This window comes from Kogia breviceps, chromosome 20 (genome assembly GCF_026419965.1).
Source record: "Kogia breviceps isolate mKogBre1 chromosome 20, mKogBre1 haplotype 1, whole genome shotgun sequence".
Lineage (NCBI taxonomy): Eukaryota > Metazoa > Chordata > Mammalia > Artiodactyla > Physeteridae > Kogia > Kogia breviceps.
This window is the reverse complement of record NC_081329.1, coordinates 17,326,804-17,352,226: the sequence shown is the minus strand read 5'-3', so window position 1 is coordinate 17,352,226 and position 25,423 is coordinate 17,326,804. Positions and strand designations below refer to the sequence as shown.

General features: G+C 36.1%; 1 protein-coding gene across 4 annotated transcripts in view; it reads left to right on the top strand.

The window, feature by feature from the left end:
* Nucleotides 1-25,423, top strand: part of TUSC3 (tumor suppressor candidate 3) — a 138,466-nt gene that overhangs the window by 33,541 nt on the left and 79,502 nt on the right. For all 4 annotated transcript variants that reach the window (XR_010838528.1, XR_010838527.1, XM_059049199.2 and 1 more), the window contains exons 2-4: nucleotides 1,258-1,427; nucleotides 17,564-17,681; nucleotides 21,564-21,704. Coding sequence is in view for 2 of the 4 variants with exons in the window: in XM_059049199.2 (XP_058905182.1) it covers nucleotides 1,258-1,427; nucleotides 17,564-17,681; nucleotides 21,564-21,704 (429 nt within the window). In the remaining 2 variants the exon portion in view is untranslated. The remainder of the gene's footprint in view (nucleotides 1-1,257; nucleotides 1,428-17,563; nucleotides 17,682-21,563; nucleotides 21,705-25,423) is intronic.

Below are 25,423 nucleotides of genomic sequence, written 5' to 3'. Positions count from 1 at the left end.
GAAGTGTCTTGTCCAAGCTTTCGTGTGTAGTGACCAGAATGCAGCCCTTTTCCTTTTCGTACAGGACTCTTAGACTGTGCTTGGTGTGCTCAGGTGTAACTCTAGGTATCATACATCTCATCAGTTAAGAATTTCATCTGTGCCTAGGTCCTTAGTCCTTCTTAAATGGCACGGTTGAAGCCCTTCTCTTCCGACCACTCATTCTTTCTTGATTTTCCAAGGCTAACAAATTTCTTATAGGAACACAACAACCCTGTAGAGTTTACTTCTCAGACTTTTTCAGGTCAAACGGACAATCTAGAGATGAAGAGCGTTCTGTACAGAGGCTAGAGTGTTACTCTCATTGTCACCCCGCCCTGGCAGAGCATCTTCTTAGCCCCCAGCTCCGTGGTACCGTCTCACCTCACTACGCCTCCCACCATCCCAGCGCCTGCTGCAGTAAGCCACTGTCCTGACATTTAGCACAGCAGAATTTTTCCTGTTTTTGATCTCACTATACGTAGCATCACGCAGTGCTCTTTTGTGCATACGTGTCTTTCGCTCAGCTTTGTCTTCGTGAGGCCCTCCAAGCTGTTTGCATGTTGAGGCTTGGAGGGGAATGGAGAGTTGGGTTGAGGTTCCCCATTCGGCCCTTGCTAGCGAGGGGTGCGGTGGAAGGGCCGTGTTTCGCCTGTGGTGTTTGGCTAGACCAGAGCAGTTAGTTTTTGTCTCACTAGGTCGCCCTTCTTTGTCCTTTGGGTAAAGAGAGCAGGCTTTCCTTGGGGTTTTTTTGTTGTTGCTTGTGTCCATTGGTGTTCTTGGATTGCCAGCGTCTCTGGCTACCAGTCTGGGATGGGTGAGGCTGAAACGAAACTCAGGGCACTCACCACCACGGCGCTCTTCATTTTGGGGTCGCCAGCCAGCCTTCCTTCTTCTTTCCACTTTTCAGAGCCTTCTTAAGCTTGTCTTTCATACGACCGGAGTTTTTAGCTGTATTTAGTGGGGGATTAGGGAAAAGCGTATCTATTCCATCTTTCTGGAAGTGAAAGTCTATTTTACTTTTGATATCTTTTTATAAACTTTTACAATCGTTAGGAAAAATAGATGAAATATTTTATGCATATATGGTCGCTTAACAATGACTGTGTTCACCAAAACAAGAACTTTTAGCAGAAATGAATTTTAGGTAAAATATAATCCCATGTAATTCTTTTTACTTGAAGTACAAACTGAAGAATTTTAACCCTGTGTAAATTTAAATTCCTATGTTTATTGCAGAATCTTTTAGCTGAGAAAGTAGAACAGCTGATGGAATGGAGCTCCAGGCGCTCAATCTTCCGAATGAATGGTGACAAATTCCGAAAATTTATAAAGACACCACCTCGCAACTATTCTATGATTGTTATGTTCACTGCTCTTCAACCTCAGCGGCAGTGTTCTGTGTGCAGGTAACGTATGTATTTAAAAAACTAAAATCTATTATTGTTTGATTATATGTTTGTTAGAGTTAAGATAAATGTATATAATAGAATCAAACATTTGTTCAGTGTTGTAGTCAACTATAAGTGCATTTAAATGTAAGCTCAAAGTCATTGTTTTCTAGGAAATGACTTTGATAGGCTAATATGTTTATATTGTATAAAATATTTACTTGACCAATCCACATGGAACCATAAAACAGATTTTTTAATCTTTATGTCCTGTATAAAGGTACACATGTTATAGAATTTGGTTCAAATATTGCCTTGTAGGTCACCTACATATATCTTAGGGGCAATTAAGTAACCCCCTTAAACATACTCTGATTAAATAGTTTAATCAAGAGGACATACTTAAGTCTGTTTACTTTTCAGTACCTCTTATGATGAGAAATTTCTTCCTATGATACAGAAATTTCTTCCTATGATATGATTTGAAGTGAATGAAATAATTTTCAGTGGGAACATACCAAAGAAAGTTTTGGACAAGTATAAATATAATATATACACAACAGTGCTTATTTTAAATTAAACTTTTTAAGTTTGAGATAATTGTAGTTTCACATGCAATTCTAGGAAATAATACAGAGAAATCCTATATACCTTTTACTCAGTGACCCCCCCACACAATGCTAACATCTTGTAAAACTGTAGCACAGTTTCACAAACAGGATATTGGTATTGATACAGAACAGTTCCATCACAGTAAGAATCCCTCCTGGTTGCCCTTTATAGCCACACCCACCCCATCTCCCCACCTCCCCACCTCCGGAATTTATTCTCTATTTCTGTAATTTCATCATTTAAAGACTGTTAGGTAAGTGGAATTATAGTATATGACCTTTTGGATTTGGCTTTTTTTTTTACTTATCAATCATAACTCCTTCAGAATCCATCCAAGTTGTATTTGTAGTACTTCATTCTTTTTATCACTGAGTAATATCCTATGGTATGGATGTACTGTAGTTTGTTTAACCATCCATCTGTTAAAAGACACCTGGATTGTTTCCACTTTTTGGCTATTACAAATACAACTGTTATGAACATTCTTGTACAGGCTTTGTGTGAACTTAAGTTTTCATTTCTCTGAGATAAATGGCCAGAGAGTCCGATGGCTGAATTGCAATGGTAGTTGCATGTTTAGCTTTATCAGAAACTACTAAAATGTTTTCCAGAGTGGCTGTATCATTTTACAGTCCCACCAGTGGTATGTGAAGGACCTAGTTTTTCCATATCCTCACCGGCATCAGTGTTGTCATTGTTTTATTTTAGCCATTCCATGGGTATATAGTTTTAATTTGCGGTTTTATTTTGCATTTCCCTAGTGTAATGGTGTTGAACATCTTTTTGTTTGCTTTTTTATCATCTGTGTATCACCTCTTTAGTGAAATATCCTTCATGTCTTTTGCCTATTTCTAATTGAATTTTTTTTTTACTGAATTTTGAGAGTTCTTTATATATTGTAGATACTAGTCCTTTGCCAGATATGTGGTTTTAAAATATTTTCTCCTAGTCTATGGTTTGTGTTTTCATTCTCATAACAAGATCTTTTGCAGATTTTAATTTAGTGAGTCCAATTTATCAGTTTCCCCTTTTACAGATCTTACTTTTGTTGTCAAATTGAATTCTTTGCCTAGCCCTAGATCACAAAGTTCTATTTTTTTCTCTTCTGTGTTTTTCTGAAAGTTTTATAGTTTTATGTTTTACATGTTGATCTGATCTTTGGGAGAAAGGATTCAGTCTTTCATCACTAAGTATGATACTAGGTGTAAGAGTTTTGTAGATGTTCTCTATCAAGTTGAGGAACTAGTTTATTGAGAGCTTTTGTCATGAATGGGTGTTGGATTTTGTCAGATTTTGGGGAATCAATTGATAGGCTTTTTCTTCTTTAGGTTGTTGATATGGTAGATTACATTGATGGATTTTCAATTGCTGAATCAGCTTTGCATTTTGGAATAAATCCCACTTAATTGTATAATCAAGTTCTAATAAATCCCACTTGATCATATTGAATTCTATTTGCTAATATTTTGTTGTAGTATTTTATACTAAGTTCATGTCAGATATTGATCTATATTTTTCATTATTTATACTGTCTTTGTCCAGTTTTGGTATCACGCTGATACCTCATAAAATGTATTGGGAAATGTTCCCTCATTTATTTTCTGGAAGTGATTTGTGAAATTACAGTTTTAGAAATTATGTTAATTCTTCTTTAAATGTTTGATAGAATTTTCCAGTGAAATCTTCTTGACCTGGAGATTTTAAATTACATATTCCATTTCCTCAGTTGTTAAGGACAATTCAGGTTTTCTGTTTCTTCTTGGCTGAACACTTTCTCTTTTCAAGAACAAACACATGTAGCTCCACATTCAGACTCTTCACATTGTATATTCATCTGTAGACTTTAGATTTCTAAACCATTTTGAACTTTAGTGGAAACCAAAATTATTAGTAACATGGGCCAATGAAAAAAATAAACCAGTTTCTCTCAGACTAGCTTGCAGAAAGGTAATTTCAGTATTCTGAAATTTTCATGAAAGATTTTATCACAATCTAATAATGAGTGTATGTTGGGACATAGCTCAAAGTGGGTAGAAAAGATGAAAAGCAAAATATTTTGTAAAACACCATTTCAGATGATTCTGAGTTCCCCTCCTATCAATTTGAGGACCAGTACTTAAGTGGACATTAACATTTGTCAGAATTAGGTTAGCATTAAGGACAGGGTATGTTTATGTTTATCTAAGGGGTGCTGAAAAGCCCTCCTGAGGCAAAAATACCATCTTAGTTGGCATTTGGTGTAACAGTTCAGATTCCACAAAAATATAAACTGTCCTCTGGCATCCTACAATACCTTATACATTTTAGGGAGATCATTTCTTTGCTTCTAAAAATTGAATATATTGATTTCCTGTATTCACCACTGTTAGGAAGAAATCTATTTAATTGATTATTATATTCTTTCAACTGTAACCTAGAAAGACTTTATTACCCAAGTATTTATTTTACAGTTACATATAATTGTATATATTTTGATAACATAAACCACAGCATACTATTAAATGGTATATCCTTTAAGTAATAGTTTACTTAATGCATTGTGTTGTTAAATGGTTAAATATGGACCCTCAATTTTTTAATGATGCTTAGCTCAAAATAACCTTTATTTACTTGTTTATTACAGCCTATTTTGTAATAAACTTTAAAATTTTAGAGTAGTTTTAGATTTACAAGAGAAAAAGACTGAAGTTATTAGAAAAAGTTAATTCATGGATCAAGATGATGGTGAAGTTGTTAGAGGAGAAAGGAAGAGCCCATGAAGGTTTAGAGGCAAATAAAAAGTGTAGAGCAGATATGTGCTTCCCATACCTAGACATTCTGGTTTAATTGGTTTTTTGGTGGGGGCGGGGGCGGTCAACACATTGACATTTTTAAAAACATGCTCTAGGTAATTCTAGTATGCAGCCAGTATAGAGACAGGGAAGCTAAGAAGCAGGTACATGATTCACAGCTTTTTAAAATTTAATTTCGTTGGGGAACAATGGGAATGGATGAAGCCTTATTAGTTACTTGGATGACCATATAGCATTGACAAGGATCCTTTATGAAACTAGAATACTCAGCTTTTTAGTGAAGAATCTCTAGAATTAAATGATTTCTTCCCCAATACTCAGCAATTTAGCAGCAAGAACATCCTCCATAGGGATTAACCTGTTTGCTTTATTCTACAAAGTGGATTAATCGGCACATATTCTGAGAATGCTAGTGAGAGTATATCTGAAATGTATAACTGTGGGTTAAAAGTTGGTTAGAGGGTCGGAGAAGCCAGGGGCCAGCTGATAAACTAGGTGTGATACAATTAAGCTAGATTTTCACAAGAGTGAAGGAGAGGTTTTGTGTGAAAGGAGGATGGGGTTGAAAAGTAGGAAGTTGTAAAGGGTTGATTAAATAAATGAGTAAATTGCTGAAGTATAATGTAGATGATTGTGGATATAATAGAGAAGCTTTAGGAATGATAAGGCTGGGGTCACATCTAGATTATAAACATGTATGTTGAAATAACTCAGGATTTTAATGGAACTGGAGAGGAAAAATATTAAGTGAGCTGAAAGAGGGACGTCCTGGAGTTTATTGGATGAGGTTGATAGATTTACATTATAGAGTAATATAAATTTAAAAGGAGGATCTGTTAAATAATTGTGGTGAAAAGTGGTCTGAGATGTACTGTCATTGAGCCAAGAGAGTACCGAATGTGACCCATATGAGTCACATTCTTGAAAGAGATCTCAAGGGGACAACCAAGATGGAAAGGTAAAGAGGAGTTTCAAGAAAAAGTATTCAAATTATATGCTGAATTATAAATTAAGTGCCTCAGAGGGAGTTGTAGATTCATTGAGAAAGGCACTCTATCATCAGCAGTCATTTTTGTTTAAAAACTTGAATTCTCCTGGGTCCTTCTGTGTCAGTGTAATTTGGGACCATTTCTATAATACTGCTATAATTTTTTTATAATTCTGTAGTCATTGAAATGTTCATAGTTATAAGTTTAAAAGATTAGTGCTTTCCTTTGTGAGACTTTTTCTGCTTTTTTCTGTTCTTTAAGAAAAAGTGAAATTTTCTTCTAGAGCTGACACACTTGAAGATTCTCCAGTTGCTTTTCTTTGCTGAATGGCTGATGAATGAGCTGTTGGCTTCCTTGTAAGCCCTCTTAGCAAATCATTCTGCTCTTCTTTCACAAAGTCAGTTTACTCACAAATCTCAGAATTCAATTCTCACCTTCCTCAGTGCACACATCAAACTCCTGGGCCAAATAAAGTTGATAATTAAGACTACTCAGTACAATTCTCACCTCCCGTAAGTGTTAACTCCAAACTTCCTTTAGCAAATTGTACTATAAGGAATATTCCTCATAATTGCTACATCTTTTAGATGTATTCTACCACAAAGTTACTCATCTCTTCCAGAATTCACTAAAAATTCTAAGAACAAAATAACCTCTTCTAAGGTTATTATTATCATTCAATAGATGTAAGAAAAAACATCCAGATGAAGGAAAATCAAAAAGTACATGTAGAATCAAGCAGGGTGCACATACAATCAAAGGTTGGTAATGTATTGGAAGTTAATATATTGTTGGACTTCAAATAAATGAAAAAGTGATTAGTAATTACAAAGGTATTTTAAAGAGGGAGAATAAATTATTACATTAATATATTAGATATTAACTGGCTAATATCTTTTCTTTAAATAAAATGATTGTTTATTATGTGTATACTATTTGGGCAGTCCTGTGTTAGGTCATTTATATATATAATATCTCATGTCATTCTCATTACTCTAAAAGGTAGGACTGAAAAAAATCCATGTTTCAGATGACAGCATCAAAGCTGAGAGGTTATATAATTTACCCAAAGTCACAGAGCTAATACCTGTCAGGGTTGGGATTTGTGACTCCAGAGCTAGTAAGTTTAATGCTTTCCTTAAGTGTACATATTCATTATTGCTTCTACCCTGTGAACTGTAATTTGCATTTTGCATTCCCAACTAAGATGATTAATCTTTCAGTGCAGGGATCCATCAGCCAGCATTCCTTAAACTCATTAGATCATGAAAAGCTTTCATTCAGATTAGCATGACATAGCAAGGTCTGGTGAGTTGGAGATAGCTGGCCCAGACCATGTGGAAGAGCTCCTCAACCTTTTGTTTCATTACAGTGAAGTCATATCTCTTAGGAGATTCAATTCTAAAGTGAGCACATAATGTGAGAATCGTTTATAGATAAAATTACCCTGTCCATCTCTTAATGCACTGGTAAGTGCTTTCTAAATGGTTTTGGGATTACAACCCTTATCATTTTCTTTAGTCCTTGGATAATATTTCTCTATGGCCTTAATTCTTAAGTTTTTCTAATATGTCTGGCTACCTGGACAGAGTATTTCACTTCTTTGTCAAAGACTGGCAAACTCTCATGCCATTCACATTCTTTGCCTGGCTTGGCTAATACATGAGGACCGTTTCAGACTTGACTGAATCTATGACCAGTTTAATATAAATGATGTCTTAGGGTTATTGCTGAACACTGTCTAGTTTAATTATTTTTTTAGGTCGAAGGGATGTGATTTAAGTTCACTATATCAAATTTCCTCCTAGGTGTGTCTTCCTCAGATTGGATAATCCCAACTCTTTTACAATGAATACATGGATGTTTTCAATGAACTTTCATTATCTATGTGACACTGTATCATTCTCTGAGCTCTGTTTTCTATATTATTTGTATATAAAGTCCAGCTTTAGTCACCCATCTTATAATTTCAAACCTACAGAAAACTGAAACAGTAGTACAAAGACACCAGTCTACACTTTACCAAGATTTCACTAATTATAACATTTCGCCACATTTGATTTTGCTCGTTGCCTTAAAGAAAGACACATAAGAGTTGTGAGTTTACATTTTATTCAGGTTTTACTGGGGACTGTATATAGCCTGGGAGACAGCCACTCAGTCCTGAGGAAACTGCTCTGAAGAGGTAGGGGAGGAGCCAGTTTATAAATTTTTTTGGTTTGGAAACAACATGCAGTCTTGGTAAAAGCAATGACACACATCTTGGTAAAAGATCACTGATAATTCCAAAGAACAGATGTATCCAGTTAATGATTTAGTGCTTTGCTATGTCTGGGAAGATACAAGAATCTCGGGTCATTGAAATTCTTCCTGAGATATGTGTCTAACTGTCTAAGGGTCTGTTTATCCAAAGCACAGGGCGCCTCACCCTGTTTTTCATCCTGAACTCCTCTTGGTACACTGTCTGTGGGTGACTGCAATGGTTGTGACTTAACCCTTGTGGAAGTGGGTGATGAGAGATGCTCTTTGTTCTTCTTTGTTCACATTCTTTTAAGTATGAGTAAAAAATGAGTCACATACCAGCAAATGTACTTTTAACTTGTAGACATCATGAAATATCACGGCTAAATATTTCAGTTCTTTCAAATACCAGTGATGAGATCGATCACTTGATCAAGGCGGTGATCATCACATCTTTCTGTTGTACAAGTATATCTTTCTCTTGTAGTGTTTGGAGAAGGTGAATGGGTTAAGAGGGGGGGACACTTTGAGATAATGCGACTATCCTGTTTCTTGGCACTTTTTTACCCAGTGATTGTATCATCCATTGGTAATCTCTGCCTGAACTTGATATTACATTGATGATTGTGAAGGGGTGATTTTTAAACATTCTGTCATTGCTTTAACATTAATTAGTTGGTATTCTTCTATAAATGAGAGCTTTTCTTTCCTCCATTTGCCCTTCTGAGTATCTCAATGCAAAGATTCTTTTTTTTAAATTTACTAATCTGTTGCTGTGATTATTCTTCTTCTGTGTTCAAGTTGCCCTAAATTTGATCAGTGGAAACCAACTCCTGTGTCATTACATGCCTCTGTTAGTCTTTGCTTTTTGGCTCAACAAAATATTCTAAGCCTACTTTATATACTTTCCCTGTCATGGAACTGCAAGAAGCATTTTTTTCAAGGAGGCCTTTGTCTTTTTGGTAGGAAATGATATTTAGAAAGCAAGAACTGGGCAAGTTATACTGTTTGCTGCTGGGATAGTATCATTGCTTGCAGCCTTTTTTAATAGATAGAGCTAGGATGTGTGTATGTGTATACCTACACACACACACATACATACATACATACATACATACATAAATTATGACTTTAACTGGATATCTCCTATTCCAAGCTAACACTGGAGAGTTTTTCCTCTATTTTCCCTATTCCATAGTTTTATCTCCTTTCTCCAAAATGAAAACCTGGATCCCAGAAACAGTGGTGTATTTGCTCATCTGCTCTCCCTTTCAGTGCATAAAAATAGTTTTAGAATTACAATACCAGTATGATCTCTGAAAACAAATCATGAACGAGACTTCCTAATTTCTGCACAGTTCCTTTCTTCTTTTAGCTATGTGTCAGTTTTCTTAGCATACAACCTTTTAAGCTTTTTTGTATGCTAGTATTACCATTTTTCTTAAGAGAACAAAAATTCTGCTGACTCATAAACTGAGTTGCTACTATGCATGTTATATACAGTTTAATATCTCTTACGTTCATATACATTTTTGCTGTAATATATATGTTGGAATCGCATGTTCATGTTAGAATTGTTTTCCAAAGAAAAAAATAGATGCTCAGAAAGCACAGGCATAATGGACACAATATCTTTATCTGGCAAGTGGTGAACTATACAGAGCCAGTTACAAAGTGGTAGTTAACTGGATTCTTCAGCTCTTCAGAGGCATTGGGTCTATTTAATATATGTCAGTATATTCAGTAGGGTCCTGAATACTTGTAGCACAACCAGAGAGAAATCACTGTTGAAATCTTTGTGCAGGGTGCTGTTCACCAGTTGTTTTCTCTTCAGGGTATCAGAACCGTAAGTAATGGACGGTTCCACTCACACCAGATCTCTCTCTCTATATCACCGTCTGTAGAGTTTGAATAATTTGAGGCTTTATGAAGATATACTTTGGAATATCCATGCAATGTATAGTTATATCTATATATAATTTATCATAAAAATATAAATAAAAGGCATACATAGAGATTTTAATATGAATCTTATTTTATAGGAAGTTTGATTAACATTAAAAAGAGAAACCATATTTCTTTAAAAATCCCTTCAAGGGCATAAAAGATAATAAACTGATTATCTTTATTATCTATATAACAGTTTATAACAGATTATAAACTGTTATAGCATTTGGATTGATTTTTTTCTTGTTTCCATAGTAAAAAATTGAGAAGATTTAATAGAAGAGTTTTACCAGAACTGTGCCCTGCAGTTAGTGCTTAAGCCTTCCTGGATGCTTTGCTGCAACTTGACTGCCCTCTTCAGGCTGCATGTTAATAGATTAGAAAAATTTACAGCGTTCCTTCCATTCATAAAGTTACGTCTCTAATGTTTCTATGAACTATTAAAACAGAAAGTACTTTTTTAGCTAACAGTGTTGGAAATGTGCTTATTTAAGTGCTAGGAGCATTTGTGGTTTTCAACTTTCAATTTCAGATGGCAGTGAAGTTTGAAGGGTTCTAATAAGCATTAGTGACACCTTTGCTCATTAGTCTAAGCGGACACAAACATATGCAAGAAGCCAGTCACTTTCTTTGTCATTAGTTAGGCTTCTTCTATCTCCTGTTAAGCATGAAGAAGTTGGAATATGGAGAGCTAAGAGATAATGGAGTTAAGTTTAGAGAATAGGGTTTATGTTATTGAGGCATATTCCTTCTAACAAGTCTTTTTTACCCTAAATAGATATCATCAACATTGAAATATGTTTTTGTCAGGCTTATTGAATTATTTCTAGTGACAAACAGATCTGGTCTCTAGTCCTATTGCTACTAAATTACCTTCAACAGAAGAAAGCCCCCATTTACCTTGTCAGTAGTAAATTTTCTCTGAGTATTGTATTTATGTTGAAAAAATGTAATTTGCTTAGCTCCCCTGGAATTCTTTATGCCAACAGATAGATTCCTAACTAGAAGCAAGATGTGTAGAAAATTTTGCTCATTGCTTTGGTGCTCTAGATTCTAAAGGAGAATATGTAAGAAATAGGTCATATCTTCATTTATATAGTATTTTAATAGCCACATATATTTTCCCAACTAGACCAGTATACTAACATTCTGAGTGATTTACAAACATTTATTTTCTCCTCCTCTAATACATTATGCACAGTGTTGCCAGATAGAGCTTTCTTAATTAGTATTTTGCATAATCTGCTTCTTTCAAAACACTTGTAGTAGTTGTTTACTATTTACAGAATAAAGTCAAGATCTTATTTAATCTTTCTCCTGGAGGAGAGCTTCCAGTCTATTCTTTCCTTATTTTCTAACATGAAACTTAGTTCTGTTATTTGACTACATAATATACATTTCAGACTGGGTAGCCTTTGTTTATACTGCTTCTGTTGCCTTCATATTCTCTTCCTGTCCTTCCTTGATTATTATAATTTTAGTCCTTCCATTCTTTTCTGAATATTTGCACATTCACACTTTGCCCAGCTGCTCCAATCCACTGTGATCCCATTCTCTTCTATACGCTGTATAGCATCTACAATCTGCGTTCTTTTTTCAATATATGTATCTTACTTGTGTGTTACTGTGTGTCTATTCTGTTCTCTGACAAGCTTCTTAAAGGCAGAGACTGTGAGGTATGCTTTTTTATTATTGCAGCATATATTAAAACGCTGAATAAACATCACTGATGATTAAGATCTAGATTTTATATTTCATATGAAATTGATTTAGGAACATGACGTTAGGAGATGATTTAGTCGTTATAATCTTTCAAAGCAAGACCACTATTCCTTTGACAAATAGCATATATTTGTGATGGTACAGAGATTTAAGGTGTTTCTTTTTTTCTTCCTAAGACCACCAGTACCGTGAAGCAAATTGGCCTTAAAGGAGACATTAACCTGTGACATAAATCTGACCTAAGTGGGCTTTTAGTCACTGTCCAGAATTCAAAATCTCTAATTTAGTATTATTTAGTTTTAGGGTATATGTAATATATTGACTCTTTAGGAAAGTATATTATTCATTATCAAACCTTTTTTTTTTATTTTTATTTTTTTTGCGGTACGCGGGCCTCTCACTGTTGTGGCCTCTCCCGTTGCGGAGCACAGGCTCCGGACGCGCAGGCTCAGCGGCCATGGCTCAGGGGCCCAGCCGCTCCGCTGCATGTGGGATCTTCCCAGACCGGGGCACGAACCCGCGTCCCCTGCATCGGCGGGTGGACTCTCAACCACTGTGCCACCAGGGAAGCCCATCAAACCTTTATTAAATGCCTATTCTGGACTAAGGCCTAGCCACCGAACAATCACTGCATAAACATAGTATGCATAAGCAGAACAGTATATGCATAAAATAAACAGCGCTGCACAGCAGCTGAGAATTTCCATTTCTGACAGTTGCCTGAAGTATTATAGAGAATTGAAGTGGCTTCTGAAGGAGGGGCATTTTTGAGCAAGCTTTTGAAAGAAGGGAGGACATTTTAAGCAGAAGATTTAATGGTTTAAAGCTTAAAGAATGAACACAGGGTGTCACAAAACGGAGAGACCCTTTGAGCATGTGGTATGTTCCTATGGATACAGACTGTAGATGTAAATTGTGGCCAGGGGATAGGGGCTCTTGTCTTCTCTTCTGCCAGTGGTCTTTGTTATATAGGCAGTGGGGAACTCTTTAGGACTTTGGAACAGAGGCTAGAACCCACAGTTGATTATTCGGAAATTCAACTGAGGAAGTGGATGGTGTAGAAAACAGAGTTTGAAGGCAAAATGAATTCATCCTCTTTGACCCCTCAATACCACTTTTCACATTTTCTTGTTTTATTTTCTTCAGAGTATTTCTAACTATCTGACATTTTGTGTATAGTTGTGTGAGGCATCTTTTTCTCACTAGAGTGTATTCTCCTTGAGGTCAGGGCCCTTGAACTTACTATTCAGTCCTTCATTACCGGACACATTGTTGGCACTAATATCTATTTGTGGAGTGAATTAATGAGTGAAGAATGTATACTTAGTAGATTCTAATAGGTCTGGGGTAGGTTATAACATTATAAGGGAAAAAAGTTCAAGATTATCCCAGTCTTATATCATTCCATAAGCTACTATACACAGATGTCGAATACTAAAATTTGATAGTATTTTTCCTGTGTGTTTTTCAAAATGAAGCATTTTCGTTTCTCAGAGCATCATTATCATAAGGATGCCAGTTTTTGCAGATGTGCCATTTCCCTAAGTTTCATTTTAAAAGTTAAAATGTGCTTTTGTGAAGGTGTTCTTTTGTGTAAAAATAAACTGTTTTCTTAATTGTTATGCTATCGTTTTAATGATTTTTTTTTAAGGACGCACTGGTCTCTTAAGGTTCATTAGTACAGAGATGTTCAGATCTACTTAATCGTCAGTGCCAATTCACCGTGTGACATTACTATACATTTTCTCTTTGAAAATCAATGATGAATAATTACCCGTGATATTATATTCCATATGACAGAAATCAAATCAGATTTTAGGGCTCATATTGGTCCCAACTCTGCTTTTATTTAGGGTTAGAAGAGGAGCCGTGAGGCACTGTTTTAAATAGATGAGGGAGGGTGTAAACTATGTAATCCACATGTACCCGTCCAGGAGACAGAGAGCATGTTCTCATTTATATCACAGCTTCATCTCTGCAGCGTCTTAAAGCCTGTCCTTTCCCGGCCCTCGTGCTTGCTCTGCCTGCTTCCCGAAATGTTCATTCTCTAGCTCTTCTCAGCGATGGCTTTTGCTCATCCTTGGGATCTGAGCATTAGTGCCGCTTCATCTGAGAAGCCTTTTCTGACCATGTCATCTGAGTAGATCCTCCGTTGTTTTCGGTAATACAATTCCATGTAATTTTTTTTTCTCAGTGTATATCTTACCTTTTAATGATTTTCATTTGTTCATTTGGTTGTTTGTTATATGTCTCCCCACTAAAACGTCAACTCCATGAAAGCAGAGACCTTGGAGGGAGATTAGCTCACTTCTTGCTGTTAGGTGCTCAGGTTAAATCTTATTTAACCACCAAAGTTTTAAAAGTTTGTAATTATTTCATTGAACAGATTCAGAATGTATACAATATAGTTTTCTGCCTCGTGAGCACAGTGCATTGTCAGGCTGATCTTTACAGTGGTTGGTTTTTGTACTGTGCTCTCTTAAAATGTGCCCTTGGGCTTCCCTGGTGGCGCAGTGGTTGAGAGTCCGCCTGCCGATGCAGGGGACACGGGTTCGTGCCCCGGTCCGGGAAGATCCCATGTGCCGCGGAGCGGCTGGGCCCGTGAGCCATGGCCGCTGAGCCTGCGCGTCCGGAGCCTGCGCTCCACAATGGGAGAGGCCACAACAGTGAGAGGCCCGCATACCACCAAAAAAAAAAAAAAAAAAAAAAATGTGCCCTTAAGGTCTTTATGCCAAGTGACCTCAGATTATAGCCTTGTTCATATTTAGCCCACTTAAATATATTTTAATCGTAGCACTGTTATGTGCTCCTTGTTAATAAAAAAGGGCCTAGGATGTCCCTAGCCCTTGCATTCACTTATTTGCAGACTTAGCCACAGGCAATCACTGTTAACTCCTTTGTGTTTTCTTCTTCTGGTGTTTTTTTCATACCTCTAAATGTTAGTCTTATATATTTCATGCAGTAGACCTGATCTTTACATTTCTGGCTCTAATAGGTGAGGATTTAACTCATCTCACCCCTTATCATTTTTATAGTTTTCTTTTATTATTGTAAATAGTAAATAGCGTTCTTCTATTTCTTGTTCATAAGTGTAAGTGATATCTCTTGATTCCCTAAGTCGAAGATTAACAAGTACACCTTCTTCCTCCCTTTTACCAAATCCTGTTTCCTGTACTTCTGTATTGTCATAGTTGATAGCTCTTACATTCTGTACTGTAACCATCATTACATCTGTGCTCTGTCTGTAGGTTGACTTATTGTTTCCACAGAAATAGCATCAACTGCAAAGTAGTAGGTTTTTTATTATGGTTCCTTTTCCACAGTGCTGTTGTTTAGGACCCCCTCCCTGAGCAAGAGAAAATGTTCAAAATGACTACCTTTTCCCATCACCTAGCAATCAAGATTATGATACATTTTAATTTTCTTCTTGTTTGGACCTTGCCTTTCAGATTCCTTTTGTTGTTGTTTTCCTGTCACAGGACCACATGCGCCTTAACGATGGTCTGGACGTTGTGCCGCTCTTTCTAATTGTAATGGTTGCTTAGAACCGGTTCTCTTCATCTTGGAGTCCAAGTAAATTCCCGTCCCGATTTGTGTTTCATAGCTTCATAGTTGGATCACAGCTTTCTTGCACATCTTCCACCTTTCCTACTGCATCATATTGCTAGTTGCCCCTTTACCTTCCTTACAGTTCTTCTATCACACTCTCAGTTTTACCATTTCTATCATTTATAGCCCAAGGTAATTTCATATGACTTACATTTCTTCAAACGTGTTTATTTCAAACTTAATCGTTTGGCTTGATATACAATTCTAGATTGAAAATAACACGCCCTCAAAACTCTGAAGGCGTTATTCTCTTATCTGCCAGCGTCTAGTGCTGCTAATAACCAGTCCAATTCCGGTCTCACTGTTAGCCTTTGTTAAGTACTTTTTTTTTTTTTTTCTGAAAGTTTTTAGGATCTTCTTTTTATCCACAGTGTTCTAAAATATCACAATATGCTGGTCTTTTCTTATTCCTCTTATACAGAACCTGGGAGGTAATTTTAATTTGAATACCTAGTCTCCTTTAATTGTATTATGTTTCCAGAAAATTTCCTTTGTCTTTTCTCTTTCTGGGGCTCCTTCTATTTGAAGGTTGGGCTTATTGGATTATATGCCTAGGTACCTTTCTCCTTCCTCCCACCAGTATTGTCCACCTGTGTCCTTTTTGTTCTTTGAATTTTATTTAACTCTATCTACTAATACTGGTGTTTGAGAAATCATATTTTCTGTTTACAAGTGCTCGCCCTATTACTTTCTTTGCTCTGTTTTTTTTTTTTTTTTATGTGGCATTGTTATTATTTTGTGAATACCGTTGGGAAAAGCAACAGTATGATCATCCTGCCATCGGCTCTGATGATCCTGCGTGTTCGTGCTGGGCATGCCAAGAATGCAAAGGCTTGTGTGTGCCGCGACAAGCCTTAAGGAGTGACGTTATGTGTTTCACTGAACAAAGCATGGGGTTTATCATCCTCTGCTGTAAAAACGGCAAGTCCTCCAAACTCAGTATGGCTCTCCTGTAACACGGTGAACTGTGTGTGCAGGTATTCAGGAAGGGCCTTTTGTGCCACCCCAGGAACTTGGAGGCATGGGGAACTGATGCAAACAAACGCGAAGGATAAAGTCCTTTAGGTCTCTAACCCAGGAGCCTCATGGCTTCTGCCAGCATCCACGAAAGAGTAATAGGCTAGCTCGTTAGCAAGATGAAATCTCAGACCCAGCATCTCTGCTGCTTCTAATCCAGTATTTTTCCTAGCTTCTCCTTGTACTGCAGTCTTCTCTTGAGATTGTAACTTCCTCCATCAAAACTTTTCGACTAGCCTTATGTTTTCCAGATAGTTCTTGAAATCGTTTATCTGCTGCTGACTCCACTCCAAGTCTTTTTGTGACTGTGGGGTTATACCCTTTTGTATCTATACTTCTTTTGGGAGAGACCCCCCCAGATCTGTGAACAGTCAACCGTATGGAAGAAGCCCCGTCTCTCTCTTTTTAAAATTAAAGTTTTAGCAATCACTGTTGCTTTTTTCCCATGACTATACGTACATCCTTCTAGCAACACCGTTTATTTCTACTCTCTGCCTTCACCTAAAAACAGAGCTTTAGTATCTGGCATATCAACAAAATGTCCATTAGAAACAAATTCAAAATAGGAGTAAATATGCTCTAGGAGAAGAGCTTGTTTGTGGCATTTGGTTTAGCCACTCAAATGTTTGCTTACTTTTAGGTGTGAATGTAAATGCATTTTTAGATAGATGGAATATATAAATGTGCAGTACAACTGTATTTACAGTTTTAAAACATATATCCATGATCTTTATTTCTCCGTTAAAGTGAATTCCAAAATTCTAAAAAATTGCTCTATGCCTGTTACTAAAAATCATCAGAAGATTTAAGTTATATGTACAGGAGATGGCACAAAATGATTTTATCCCCTGTAATAAGAGTTGTCGGGCTTCTTCTTTAAAGGGTCAGGATGGGCTTTTTTGCCCACACACTTTCTATTAGAACTCCTCCACTCTGCCCTGATGTAGCGTAATAGCAAACATAGCAATAAGTAAAGGAATCAGCGTGGCTGTGGTGCAGTAACCCTGTATTCACAAAGGATAAAGTTTGAATTCTATATAATTTTTACATGTCATGGAATATTCTTTTTACTTTTTACTTCCGTTTAAACTATAAAATCTACCCTTAGCTTGCAGTCCATACTAAAACAGGCCAACTCTTGCCCCAGAATCACCTCTTTTATTAACAGCTTTGTTAATGTTTCACTACTGATAATGTTTCTACTCTGTCCCGTTATCCTTATCAGGCAAGCTAACGAAGAATATCAAATACTGGCTAACTCCTGGCGCTATTCCTCTGCTTTCTGTAACAAACTCTTCTTCAGTATGGTGGACTACGATGAGGGAACAGATGTTTTTCAGCAGGTAAAAGAGTTTTAGTTTAATAACCTATTTGATAGAGTTAGTTATGATTGCTGCATCTTTGCCAGATCAAAATACAATTCAGTGCATACAATGAGTAGTTATTAATTACGTGATACGATTACAATGATTACAGTCAATGGTACCTTTGTCAGTACATAGTATTTGCCATTAGTGAATAAACACATTTTGACTTTTCCATTATAGAGGAAGTATGTTTTTTAAGCATACAGTGGCAGTTTACATGCATGAGCCTTATTTTGATGTATTGTATGTGGTTTGGGTGGTATTTTGCCTAAATCTGTGAAATTTTATATCAGATTCAGTGTAAGTTTTACTTAACCTTTATGCTGTTTTGGGGGGGGGATATAAGGTCTTTAAGGGGGTAATTAAGGTTAAATGAGGTCCTAAGGATGGAACCCTAACCCAGTGGGACTCACATCCTACTTCCCATAAGGATACCAGTCCTATTGGAATTGGTCGTGATTACATCATCATTGGTAACATTGAGTCCTTATAAGTCCAAGGACTCTTCTAAGTACGTCATGTGTTTTCTTTCATTTAGCTTCATAACAATCCAAAGAGAAATATGTTGTTTTTATCTCTGTTTCACAGATGAGGGAATTAAGGTATGGAGAGGTTAACATCACTTGTCCAAGGTTACAGAGTTAGTATATGGAGATAACAAAATAAAATGGTGATAGAATTTGAGCTCAGCTGTCTGGCTTCTTGATCCCTGCAGTTATTAATTTCTTGTATTTATCACTACTTGATCATGCCTTTCAAATGTAAAACTTAGTGCCATACCCAGCATTGATTAGTTTGGGTATCTTGGTCTATTTTATTTTTCTCACATGTGACACTCTGGCGCAGTTCTTTACCACGTCATGGAAAAGTATTTAGTTCTGTAAAGACTCAAGCTAATTGTAAATGGTCCGTTAGTGAAAGTCTCTGCTTGCTTGCTTCCAGATTGGTAATTCATTCTCCTTTGACAGTTTCTAGTTGAATAGGATAAATTCTCTCTTTTTGCCTTCAATACCCTTTACCCTTGGGCTTTCTTATTAGTATTCTTCATTTTTTTTTCCTCATAAATTTATTTAACCTTTTGGGCATGTTTCCTTTTGTCCATCTATTCAGGAAGTATTATTAAACTGGTGAGAAAAACATACATAGTTCTTCTCCATAAGGAGCTTACAGACTAGGGAGCTAATAATATAGAAATAAAGAAAAACACATAAACATAAATGTGTAATTTCAAATAACCTTGTAAAGGTAAATTACAGTGCTGTAACATCCAAATGGTTTTTCATGTAATTTATAGGTCTGTGTAGAATCTCAGGAGACTTGGCCTTAGAGGTCATCAGATGGTAGTGCTATATATGTAGCATTTGGTGTGTACATGAATATATATACTAATAATTATATAATACATTAATGTATTAATGAATATACATGTTCACTCAGTATATACATGAATCCTCTCTGTCACCTTGGAAAACAGTCACCCAGGTCCAGTCTGATTGCTACAGCAGAGGCTTCAAGGCCAAGCATCTACCCTGGCCAGGCGTGGAAGCTGAATGAGGGAATCCAGTTACATGAGTTTAGTTTCATTATGGGATCTTTGTTTACGTACATACTTAGCATATTAAAAACATTAGTTCTTCACTTGAATAATTAAATATGTTCCCTCCTATCTTTATTAGAACAAAATCTTTCTTGGTCTTTTAAAAATATATATATATTTAATGGAAACACTCAAATTTCACGTTTTTCCTAACTGCTGTAAGAAATAAAATCAGCAGAATGCCATGCAGCTGACCGTTGGTTGCACTGGCACGGGCGGGGCTACAGCTGACTGGACAGGACCAGCCGACCCAGTGAGGGAGATGCAGCTCAGCTCTCTCTCTAGTGAAGAAATGCGGGCCCGCGGAGCTAGATCTGTTTTTCAAGTAGAGACCCAAATAATGAATTTTTATATGAAATTTCTCTATCTTTAAAATAATTCGAATTAAAGAAAACCAAACAAAATTGTGGGACAAAGTAATCCTTCCTTTGTGCTAGGTACTGACTATATAGGCTGCCAGTATATAAACATATAGATATACTGTTAGATAAAATTGTTGAGTTCTTTTATATGCTGTAAACGTTTTTTTTAACTTTGGCATAGATATGAGAGTTGAAGTCAAGATTGTTTTTAATTGAAAAACTTCCTCAGGTTAATTTTGAATCAGCCGAATTCCAAACACAGCACTGCATTGTTTTTCTAAAACCTAGCCCCTGGCTTAGCAATGAGAGTTTTCATTTTAAAATGCAGTAGTGCATAGAAGTTATAGCTGCTAATGATTTTTATGGGGAATTATAATCTACAAAAATAGGGAAGTGTATGTTTTGTTTTACTTGGGAACTACTGAAAGGTTCTTAATGCTTATGTTTTCTTTCTTGCTAACTACTGAGTCACATTTTGTTGAAGTGCTCTCTCTAAACTGATGTTGAGAGAGAGTACTGTCAGCACTGTCACTGTGGCGTCTGGATACGATATTAAGAACAAGTGAAGAAATTTGACAATCTCTGGCTTGTTGGAGACTTGTTTGGAAAGTAAATGACATGTGATTCCCGTGTGATGGCTGAGGCTACGTGTCTGACAGCAGGCCAACAAGTTAATGGTGTGTCAGAAGGCGCCCTGCAGTCGCTGTCAGGAGCGTGTTGTTCCCTGCTTTGGGCAGCCTTGGGAAGTTGTACATTTTAATTAACATGAAAGCTTTGAATTATATTTTTTTAACTCTAAAATTCTAGGCTGTGAAGTCTTAGCGTGGAGTTTCTGATTGTTCTAATGCAGGGACTTCCTCTCCCTTGAATCTTACATTTACATATCGGCTGTAGCCATCTCTTGTGCATCTGTCAGGAAACACATGAACAAAGTGTGGAGGGGGAGAAAGCACAGGGAAGAGAGGAATTGGTGACTCCGTTCTGTTCAATGTAATAAAAATTACTAAATGTCCGCAGCGTGCAGGCCCACAGCGTGCAGGCCCACAGCTGGTACTGTTGTATCTTTACCTTGATGACAGCAAGCATGATCTGATGTTTGCTGTTACTTCAGTTAGCTTTTTATTCTCATTATTGGGGAATTCTGAACCATATATTGGAAGTCAGGGCCAAGAATCTCTTTGCCTTTCATTTGAAACATTTTTCATAATTCTTGGGCAGCAAGAATTTAATCTGTACGTATGTTTTGCAGTTTACTCCTCAATGCAAATTAACCTCATATTTGTTTTTAGATATTATATTGTTTATACTAGAGTAGTGTTTTATTCAGTATACTTTTCAAATGGAGCTTGCCTTTAGAAAACAGGTATGAGAAATAACCATTTTGAGACATCTGAAATAATAGGAGTTGAACAAAAGTCTAAAATTTTAATAGAGAAGTCGATATACTTGAAATTAATTACATGATATATTTATATCTTTCATCAAATGCTGGTCCTTTTTTCTTTAATAACTGCTTAAGATGTGAAAACAGTCCAGGTACCACCAAATTACAGTGTTTCTATTTTGCACTTTAAATCATTTCATTCTTTAGTTGTAGAATTCTAGAAAATAAAGAAGGAGATGGCCGATGAAATAGATGATGCAGCTGAGAATGTGAATGACGTATGTTAAATGTGAAGGTTCGGCAAGCGTGGCCTATTTCCTAAATTCTTTTCTATTCAACAATATATTAAGATGAATAGAAACAGTAGTTAAGCTCTGGAAAGCCATGTGGATTTTCATAATAAACGCTATCTTTCCAAAATTCTTGCAGGAAAAAAACCCACAAAATGTCAGATGCAGGATATATAAAGATTGCTGGGATATTGTATTTAGTATGTTTTATATCATGTTTTACAGCTCAACATGAACTCTGCTCCTACATTTATGCATTTTCCTCCAAAAGGCAGACCCAAGAGAGCTGATACTTTTGACCTTCAAAGAATTGGATTTGCAGCTGAGCAACTAGCAAAGTGGATTGCTGACAGAACGGATGTTCATGTATGTTCTTATTCCCTACCAGTTTTAATAATAGGCTAATTAGTGTGGTTTGGTAGAATATTGTAATAAGGCCACAGGATTTTTTTTTTTTTTTTCAATTTCTCTATGGAACATGTCTCCTTGCTTCAAGAAAACTGCATCTGATAGCTATAAGTTAAACTTTGAGTTAGGTGAATTTAAATGGTTTTTAAAATAATGGTTCTTAAAATATCAGGGAACCATTAAAGAATACGTAGGTTAGGCACAAAGTAATTTCACAGGCTAAAAAATATACTGACTGTTGCTCAGCGGTCTTAGTAATCAAAGAAATTCTAATTAAAAAGCCAGATGTATAATTTTTATCTATCCTTTGAGCAACTAAAAATGGGATAATACCCATTTTTTCATGAGCCATGTGAGAAAATGCCACTGACATATACTGTGCTTGGGACTATAAATTGGTGTAACTATTCTAATGGTATGTGTCGTGTCTTTATTTTATGGAATTTAACTTAACTCCACTTGTAGGAATTTAACTTAAGGATGTAATCAGCAATGATTTAAATTCTTAACCATAGGAAAAAAATTTTAAACGTTCATTTTAATGGAAAACATCATAAATCAAATGTGTAAAAATAAGAGACAAATGTGCCAGAGTCTAGACAGTGGTTTGCAAGAATATCTGATGTAGAAAGAAGCTTAAGGTATAACAAGTGAAAAAGCAGGTTAGAAAAATAGTATTTATAGTATGACTCAGAAAAGCATAAATATGAGTGTAGATGTATAGACAGTTTATTCAGCAAGTAAATGAACAAAAATGTCGATGATAGTTCATGTCTGTGTGGAGTGCTTAGTGTCACCAGAATGTTCTACAGTGAACAATTATAACCAGCTATTTTAAAATTATATTTACCTTAGAAGTAATACAGAAGCATTGATTTTTACCATAGGTGTAAACACATTTATTCTCAGTTGAGAAAGACGTCTCTCATATTATACTACCATCATTGTAAATAAAATAACATAGGTATTAATTATATTTCGGTGGCTAAACTTACTTCCTAACTCATCATCTTTTTGGAAATGTTTTGGAAGATATTCAGCTCTGCAATGTATCATTTATTTGGTACAAAATATTAAAGGTAATATGGAAAAGTACTATTAATTCTTTATAAGAAATACTAAATTTTAATCAGAAATGATTCTAACCTATTATCATACTTACATTGTTATTAGATATATATTGTTTTACAAATGTGCATCTATTTGTAAATAATTTCAAATTAAAAAGTTCCACAAATGAAAATAGTATAAATAGTTTCAGTGTATACCTTTTATCAGGATTCACGTAGTGTTGACTTTTTACAGCTTTTGCTTTTGCTTTGCCGTTCTTGTTCTCTTACCTCTCCCCCAGCCTGTCTCTCCACACATACTTACACACCCACACACAGTCTTTTTCTGAACCATTTTAAGGTGAATTGCATTTCCTAAGAAATATATGAAGATGGTACGGTTATCACCTTCACAGATTTACACTGGTATAATATTTCTATTTGAGCTATGGTACATATTCTAGCTTTGTCAGTTGACCTAATACTGTCCTTTAATAATATTTTCCCACCTTCAGTACAAGATCCAGTCTAGAGTTAGGTATTACGGTTACTTGTCCTTTAGCCTTGTTTAACCTGGAACATTTCCATAACTTATCTGTCTTTTAAAAACTTTGACATCTTGAAGAATATAATCCTCTCCCACTTTTTGAACTGATTGATCCTTATTTGATTTGCCTGATGTTTGTTTTTGACTGGATTCTGCTAATGCATTCTTGACCACAATACCACAGAGGTCATGTTTTGTTCTAACTACATGTATAGCCCATGATGCCCTCTGTCCCTCACTGGTGATGTTAATTTTGAACATCTTATCAAGGTGTCTTTCATTTCTCCATTATGTAATTACCATTCTTCCCCCCCCTTTCTAATTAATTAGTAAGCTATCTATGTGGAGACACCTTAAGATCATGCAAATATCCTACTCCTCATCAAAATTTTGTCAATATTTAGCATCCATTGATGATCCTTGCCTGATCCAGATTTTATCATGATGGTTGCAAAATGATGATGTTCCAGTTCTAGCACTTTGTCCATATTTCTAGTTGGCTCATAGCATTCTACTGTAAGCAAGAGTCCTCCCCTCTTTATCACTTACTCATTCATTGGTACAGACTCATGAATTGCTTTTTTTTTCCCCTCCAGTGGTTTGTAAGTTATTACTGTGCCTAAATGTTTTGGTGCCAGAATTGTTCTAGATTTGACTAGTGGGTGTCCCTTCATGCCAGCTTCCCTGTCCTTGTAACACGTCTCCATCATTTTCTTTTAAACACTTTCTTTCTTTCTGACATAATATGTTTCAGGATCATCTTGTATCTACCCAGTGCTCAGTTAGCCATCTCTCCTAGGAGCCTTGGTTTCCTCTCGTGGGGAATGTTATTGGAACCAAGATCTGTGAAATTGTGTTTATGATTTTCAGTTACAGCTACTTTAAAAAAAAATAGTCTCTGTGCTTTGATAGGCACCATCAAAAACTGAAAAGACAACCCAAGAATGGGAGAAGTGTTTGCAAATCATTTTTCTTATAAGGGACTTATATCATATCTAGTATATATGTAGGGCTCTTATAATCGATAAAAAGGCCACCCAATTAAAAAGTGGGCAAAGGATGTGAATAAACATTCCTTCAAGGAAAGTATACAAGTGACCAGTAAGTACAAAAAAGATGCTCAACATCATGTTACCAGCAAGATGCAAATCAAACCCACAGTGAGATACCACTTCACACCCACTAGGGAGACTAGAATCAAGAAATGAGGTCATAAGCATTGGCAAGTAGGTGGAGAAATAGGAACCCACATACACCACTGGTGGGAATGCAAAATAGTGCAGCCACTTTGGTAAACAGTGTGACAATTCCTCAAACCATTAAACATAGAGTTTCTATGTGACCCAGCAATCCCACTCCTAGGTATATACCGAGAGAAATGAAAACATACACCTACACAAGAACGTGTACAAGAATGTTTATAGCAGCATTGTTCATAATAGCCACGAGGTGGAAACAACCCAAATACCCATCAACTGATTAAGTGATTAATGGATAAACAGAATGTGATATCCATACGATGGAGTATTCAGCCATAAAAAGGAATGAAGCAGTGGCACATTTTCCAACAAGGATGAACCGTGAAAAGGTGATGCTAAGTGAAAGAAGCCAGTTACAAAAGACTACATATTATATGAAATTCCAGAATAGGGAAATGTATAGAGACAGACAGTAGATTAGTGGTTGCTTAAGGTTGGAGGGTGAGAGGAATAAGGGAGTGAAGGCTAAAGGGTATGGGATTTCCTTTTGAAGTGATTCAAATGTTCTGATACTGACTGTGGTTATGGTTGCACATATCTGTGAATATGCTAAAAAAAAATTGGATCTGCACTTTAAAGCGTGGATTGTATGGTATATGGATTATAGCTCAATAAAGCTATTTTTAAAATCCTTTTAAAAAGTTCCAATTTGAAATAATGCAAGTATTATACCCCCCATCTCACCTCTACTTTTTACCAGATGATTCCATGTTCCATGGGTGAACCGGAACAGCTCTGGGATGAATATAAGTAGGTTTATGCATATATTTAACTGTATTCACCTAAAAGCACCTGAAGAGCAAGTCATGTTACATAGCGATG